We start from the raw sequence: 6916 nt of genomic DNA, 5'->3' as shown, positions 1-6916 counted from the left end.
AAAAAATCTAACCCTGAAAACGAGATTCTGTGGTAACTAGTTGTACTTTTTAAGGCCTTCCTGGGCAACCAAACATGTATGTGTGTATCTTCTGTTTCCTGTCTCCCATACCTTGAAGGATCCATACACAAGCTATGTCACCACAGACACATTTTGTCCTGCAAAAAGACACACTCTACACAAGGCAGATGAATGAGGCTTTTGACGTCATGCAAGTGCTACCTTCTTGGCTAAACGCAGACCATACTGAAATTATTACACACAGAGAATCACAGCTTTAAATGCATTTACCATTTTTATTTCGCTATGCAGAAACATACATTCACCATGGACCGTGTGATGCAGTTGACAGTGTAATGGAGAATATATCTTTTTGAAGGCTATTTATAACTAAACACTAAATAGTTTAATTACAGTGGAAATTCTGTACAATTTAAGGCTTGGCTCTGAACTAGATTGTAAATATGGACCAGATTTGGAAATAAAACACTTTTTTTTTTTTTCAAGTAAAAGAAGAAAAATCAACTTAAAAACACAAGGGAAAAGAAACAAAGAGAGAAAACAATGCAACAGAAGCCCAACAGATCTTTCTGGAGTGAAATTTCATAATATTGTAAACTAAGAGAAACAGGTTTTCTTCCCCCAAATAATGACAATTTACATATTTAGGGCTTGTTAGGGAACTCTTGGAAGCTTTCCAGGTTTGACGCAGACCAAAGCGAACAAGGAAGAAATCACATTAATATGCTAAAATCAGTCCTACCTTATAAGGAATTAAATTAGATACACAAAGCAGGATTGTAAGCATTAAATATTTCCGGAGGATTGAGAGTCGTTGCTGTGTATGGGTGAGAGTAATAAAACCAGGTGAGACAAGTACAAGATTCAAGTTGTTTACTGAATAAACTCGGTTATTGGCACATCTAATCTGGAATAAACCTGACACATTAGACCTAGACAGCTTCTAGCATTTTAGGGTAATCTTCATTTGTCTGTAAACAAAAGATCTGTCGCCTAAGAAATTGCAATTTTTGTTTAGACTTTAATAATAAACTATGAAAGGCATGAATTGTTTATGTGTTACATGAGATCACGGTTTATATTGTTGGTTATGAACGTGCAGGTATAGCTGAAAACTTAGACACTTGGTGGAAATTAAAAATGCTACTCTTTTGTAATTTTATCATTGCTTCATGCAGTATCAGTTTTGTGATGCTGATTCGGATTGCTTTATTATGGGAAGATCTCTCTGCCAGTGTCTTTATTAATGGTCAAGGTCAGTTCTTCTGGATTGAAATTTTCCATGGGCAGATACAAGTCAGTTGGGTTAGAAGAGGGAACTCCATATAGGCTCTGGTTTTCCTAACGGTTTGCATGACTGGATTCATGTGCAGGCTAAATTATTCCTGTAGGAAAGAGATTTGATCAATTACTCCTTGGAAAATACCCGAGAGTCTTCCTCAGACTAAGGCCACAAACAAAATTTTCTTGCAGGTTATTACATGCACTTTTTGCCAACACACTGTAAAATTCCAGCGTAAGTCCGTGATACGCATTCTCTTACGTTAACTAGAACACCATTCAAGTGGCTGAAGCTCGCTGGAGAACCCTTTTGCTGCTGTCTTTCAAATTATATGATTAATTTGAATATCATGAGTGACTTTTATATTTTTTTCTTTAAGAGAGACTGTTATTCAATCTATAGTTCCTAAACCAACGTTAGAGAACTTCCTTATTTCATTTATACACATAAGCATTTAAGCGACTTTTGTCACATAACCAAGTATGTAAGTAGCTCAATGGTTGCATTCAGCATTCAGAGCCCTCTGGGGATGCTCTGGGCCTGTGAGTTCTTGCACAGCAGGTGAGTGTGAGTGTGCTTAAGAAGTCTGTGCGTACACAGAAGACGCTATCTGCTCACGATGCCAGCCAAACAGCCATTGGAAAGGCATGCACACACTTTCTAGAGAAAAGCAGGAGCACAAGACTGCAGTTTTGCCTCCTCCTGAGACATAACGCTATACTAAGAAGAAAAAAAAAATACTCCAAAGAACTCAGAAAATATAAGCCATCCAAAATGAAAGTGAATGTCCATGTTTCAAATTCAGACACAAAGCAAAAAGAGAGCATAAACAGAAGCATAACCAAACACAGTCGCAGAGAAAGCTTAGAGTGAAATGGGATATTGTTGCTGTCAGAAGGAGAAAGGGGTACGCTTTATTTTCCTGGTATTTGGAACACACAAATCGTACCTTTTGGAACAAATTGGCCTTCGTTCCAATTAGGCCACATGGCAAGTAAAATCAAATCTGATTCCTGAATCGAATTTGGGTAACGAAGAACACAGGGCACGAATGAAAAGGAAACACCAGCGAGACCATGCAAGCAAAGACTGCTTCTTTCTTGATCCTCTAGCTGGCAGAATACGCAAAAAAAAGTCCACAGTGTGGAACTCCCAAATCTGAAACAAACCAGCGCCCACAATTCTGCAGCCCCTCGGTAAGCAGCCTCCCAATGCCAGTGAGAGAAGAAAGGAGGAGGAGGAGGCACGGGAAGGTCGGGGGGAAGCGCCCATGCTACATGCCAGCCAAGGCCAAGCCTAGAGAATCAACGTCGCCTCTTACCTGAGGTCAATCCTCTCCATCTTCTGGTGTGATCTCTGTCTCTTTATGGACCACTACTTTGGTCACTGACATGTCAGGGTGCTGCTCTTTGGCCTCTTTAATTGCCTGAGCCAGCGCCTATCCCCAGGAAATCACAGAAGGGCAAAGACAAAAAAGGAGGTGGAACATGCATGATCAGTAGCAAGGTGGAGACTTACGAGCTAGATCTATATACGTCATTCACAAATGAGGTACAACGATCGCAAAAGGAATCGTACATTGCGTATGGAAAAGTTAATTCAGAAGACTGTTTACACTGCACCATGGACTAGACCACCACCACTGGGAAGAGCAGGGCTGACCAGTGTCTCTCTGGTTCTCTGCCTGGGTATTTACCATCCTCACGCGCACTTACCTGGTCATGGTCAATGTCTGCATCTCCTGTGATGACTATCCGCTTCTCAATTCTCGTCTCTGAAATGCCTCCTTTCACAGTCTGCGAGGGACGGACAAGTGTTACAAATGTACCCACCAGGAGGAACAACCCTCCTTCAGTGGGGACAACGGTCAGAAGCGCTAACAGAGTTTTAACTAATGGCACTCGTTAAGAGTTGAAACAATTCTTGGGCAATTATTCAAAATCGTTAATTTCAGAAGTGTCGCTCTCAGGGAGTCCTTTGGGTGTGGCCGGCCAGGGTTTCTGGAACACCTACCATATGCCAAGGACTGCAGTTCCATGTTAAGCAAAGGGTATCAGTATGCATATTCCTAAACAAAAATGAGCACAGAGGGGCAAATGCCCCATGAACGGAGTGGACGTGAAAGTTCTAACATAGGTATCTGGGCCTCCAGATAGTCACGTCACTCTGCCTGTAGAGCCCAACTGGGAAGTAGGTCCGTGTAAATGTCTTCCGTCTGCTCCCGTCTCACTTACTTTGGTGATGTGGGTGGTGGTCGTGGTGCTGGTGGTTTCAGATGTGATCGTCTGTGCGCTCATAAGCACGCCCGGCTCCAAATCAGCGCCGGCATCGACCTAGGAAGGCGAGGAACAGACACCGCACTCGAATACCTACGTTAGGTTGGGGCATCACCATGATTCAGTCAACTCCCACCGTCACGGCGTTGTTCACTCCGCCTCCGGGAGCTGTGGCTCTCGGGACAGACGACCCCGAATGTGGCCGGAATTAACCAACGTTAAAAAAACCAGGACTTGAGGGGTGCCTGGGGGGCTCAGTGGGTTAAGCCGCTGCCTTCGGCTCAGGTCATGATCTCAGGGTCCTGGGATCGAGCCCCACATCAGGCTCTCTGCTCAGCAGGGAGCCTGCTTCCTCCTCTCTCTCTCTACCTGCCTCTCTGCCTACTTGTGATCTCTGTCGGATAAATAAATAAAATCTTTAAAACAAAAACAAAAACAAAAACAAAAATACCAGGACTTGAAAAATGGGAGTAGGGTCTGCTGAGCTGTTATCTTCCCTTATCTCTAGCTCAGGAAATAGGTTCCTGAGCCTTGTTCTATATTCTGAGATCTATGGAGACCTGTTCCAGTCACCTGAAGCTTCTGGGCTGGTAACAAAGTTGTAATTACTACCATTACCACACTTGATAGACTCTGTTTGGTTGCTGGGTCCTCTGAGTCTCACAAACTAAGTATCATGAGCTATAGTCAAATGCAGCAGCCATTAAAGGGCAAAAACAAAGAGCCGGGGCTCTGGCCTTCATAGACATCTTACCTGTGATGACTCATACGTGATGGTTTTTGTTTCCGTGTGAACGACCGGCACCTCCTTGGTAGAAATTTCTAGCTTTGCACCTCCTGGTGAAACACTGCCAAAGCTGATGGTTTCTGTCTTCACAGTTGATGACTGAGCCAATGGGGAAGTAGGTAGAGCTGCGATTACAGTTTGCACGAAGACAGGATTTTGGTGCACCCCCCCCCCCACCCCACAGTGAGTATGGATAAGCACAGGTTAGTATGAAATAAATGTTTACGTATAACATGGGGAGGGCAAGTCAAGGCATGAGGCAGATACCAGGTCAGTCTTTCAAAATTCCATAGACTTTTTTTTTTTTTTTTAACATGGGATGTTCCAGGTAAGGGAAAGCATTTTGGAGGACATGTTGAAAAACTCTTTTTATGATCCCCCCCCCCCCCTAAACTGACAGATCAAAAATCATCAATTTGCCTTTTATTTAATGAAAGAAAGAAGTAACAAATACGAAGACATTAACCCCCCCCCCCCCCCCGCCATAGACTTCAGGAATCTCAGTTATAAAGAACAAAGTTCTGGCATTTGGTACGGCAGCAAGCATGGGTTTTGGTCCTTCTGGTGAAGTACATTGATCAAAAATAAATTTACCAAATTTTCTACTAGTATGGCTGGCCATGCAGCCCCCGGGGTTTACTGCTAATAATTACAACGAAGGTAGGAACCATTTCCTGGAACTGCACATAATTAATCATCATTAAACATGTCTGCATGGGACCCCCAAAGATGGAAACCAGCATGGAGACCCTATTGCCATGCAAGAGGGAAATAAGAGGAGAAACAAACTGCACTTGGAAAAGGCAGAAAGTTAAACTTAGCTCTCCTTTTACGCTTAACCAAATTTCGGGGACTCACAGATCAGTTTACATCAGTGCCAAAAGGAACATCAACTGCTAGTTACCTCAAAATGAGGTTTTTGTTCCCAAGTCTCAGAAACGTGGATTGTTGTACTCTGCTGCTCCTCTGGCTCATGGGAGGCAGTGGCAGTCTCTTCCTGTTCGAGGACAGCTTTATCGGCCACCTTCTCCTTCTCCTCCTTAGCCCCCTCCATCAGAGCAGAGCCCTCCTTCCCTTTTAAGCTAGAAGCGTCGGCAGATGCTGCCTGGGCTGCAGCATCCGCGTCATCTCCAGCTGCGTAAGAAGCATCCCCGCTCGCATGCACATTCATCACATTTCTTTCCTCCACCAACACGGTTTCCTGCACAACCTTCTCGGTGCTAAGTGGCTCGGGGTGCTGGCTTGTTTCCGTCTCGGTCTTGCTGGACCCTGTCTTGGTTTCCGTTTTCTGCATGGAAAAGGACTGCAGTGTCAGGGTGACCTTCCACAAACCAAAGGTCAAACCACAAAAATCAAAACCAAAGCAGCCACTCACCAGGGTGCTTAAAGCCAGTGTCAAGTGCTTATGACCAGAAATGCTTACAGAAAAGATAAATTAGCTTTCATTGCTCCCACCAGGATCTCGGATGCGTGCCCCCCTGCCCTGACACTACCCCCTGCACCCCCAATCGAGCCTGTGTTGCTATGTTGGGATAGCCGCAAATGAAATAGGATGCAGATAAAATGCAATGAAAACAAAACAAAATGAAAGCATTGTAGCGTGTTCCCATCAGTTGTGGCAGCTTTCTGAGACCTAATGGATGACATAAAATGCTTAAAAAAATTAAATGCTATGTAACTTTTTCAACGTGACTGCCTTTTGAATAACTGAAGTAAGTTCTAGGGATGCAACTGCAGGCACATGACAGCTATGCCAAGCAGGCATTAAAGGAAAACCACCCAAGAGAACTCGGAGGTGTTTAAGGCAAAGCCATTCGGATGCAAAACATACCCCCATGCGCGCACGCACTCACACACGCACCCACACCTCCGTGCACACACCAAAAGGGCATAAAGAAAGGCAACTAGGCAGGGTCAGGAACACCAAAGAGGAAGCAATTGGCCACCTGAACCCAGCTTTGAGAAGTAGAAGTGACCCCTCCTATGAATTCTGTTGGTTTTCTTGCAGACTCTAATAAACTGAAGATTTCAGAGCCATCCATGAGCTTTTCAGCAGAAGACTGTTTAGTCTGAGTGAACAAAGAAAGGGACAGTCAAGCACAGAGACGGGAACATGGGTGGGCACATTCACATTCACAGCCGGTCAGACAAAACTGTAGGGGAGGAAGGTGGGAGGAGGGAGGAGGGCGTCTACCATACAGATTTTGGAAACAGAAAAGAATGGGAAATAAAATAGCAGACTGAGGTGACCATGAGCTCTTGTTTGGTAAAGCGGAGAGAGTTATTAGGATATGGGCGGTGCTGGTTTAAGCAGACCATTCTCCCTTCATTGCAAGCCCCAGCAGCGCTACCCCATCTCGGGATCAGGGAGCTGGAAATAAAACGGAAGGTGTTTTAATGCTCATACTGGATTGCGCAGTATTGATCTGACCATGAAAAAAATTGAAAAAGCTTGGGTCGGCTGCTCTCAACATAAAGCCAAACAGCAAGTGGAACAGAAAAGTTGAGGGTGGAAGGGCGCTGCCTCAAAAAAAGTCATGCTGGAATCTG

At 44.3% G+C, this 6916-nt stretch overlaps 1 protein-coding gene across 31 annotated transcripts in view; it reads right to left on the bottom strand.

The window, feature by feature from the left end:
• Positions 1-276: 276 nt before the first annotated feature.
• EPB41L3 (erythrocyte membrane protein band 4.1 like 3) overlaps positions 277-6916 on the bottom strand; it is a 147933-nt gene continuing 141293 nt past the window's right edge. For 23 of the 31 annotated variants that reach the window (XM_004742745.3, XM_004742748.3, XM_004742746.3 and 20 more), the window contains 7 exons: positions 6313-6435; positions 5271-5654; positions 4334-4465; positions 3538-3636; positions 3019-3099; positions 2625-2741; positions 277-1406 (listed from right to left, as the gene is read on the bottom strand). In XM_004742745.3, coding sequence (XP_004742802.1) covers positions 2631-2741; positions 3019-3099; positions 3538-3636; positions 4334-4465; positions 5271-5654; positions 6313-6435 — 930 coding nt within the window. In that variant the 3' untranslated portion in view covers positions 277-1406; positions 2625-2630. The remainder of the gene's footprint in view (positions 1407-2624; positions 2742-3018; positions 3100-3537; positions 3637-4333; positions 4466-5270; positions 5655-6312; positions 6436-6916) is intronic. The other 8 variants (XM_013051411.2, XM_013051413.2, XM_045065397.1 and 5 more) reach the window with 2 other exon arrangements.

The sequence above is a fragment of the Mustela putorius genome, unplaced genomic scaffold, assembly GCF_011764305.1.
Source record: "Mustela putorius furo isolate JIRA1106 unplaced genomic scaffold, ASM1176430v1.1 tig00003858_pilon_pilon_pilon, whole genome shotgun sequence".
In the NCBI taxonomy this organism is placed as follows: domain Eukaryota; kingdom Metazoa; phylum Chordata; class Mammalia; order Carnivora; family Mustelidae; genus Mustela; species Mustela putorius.
Note: the sequence above shows the minus strand (reverse complement) of the source record. Positions and strands in the feature narration are given on the sequence as shown.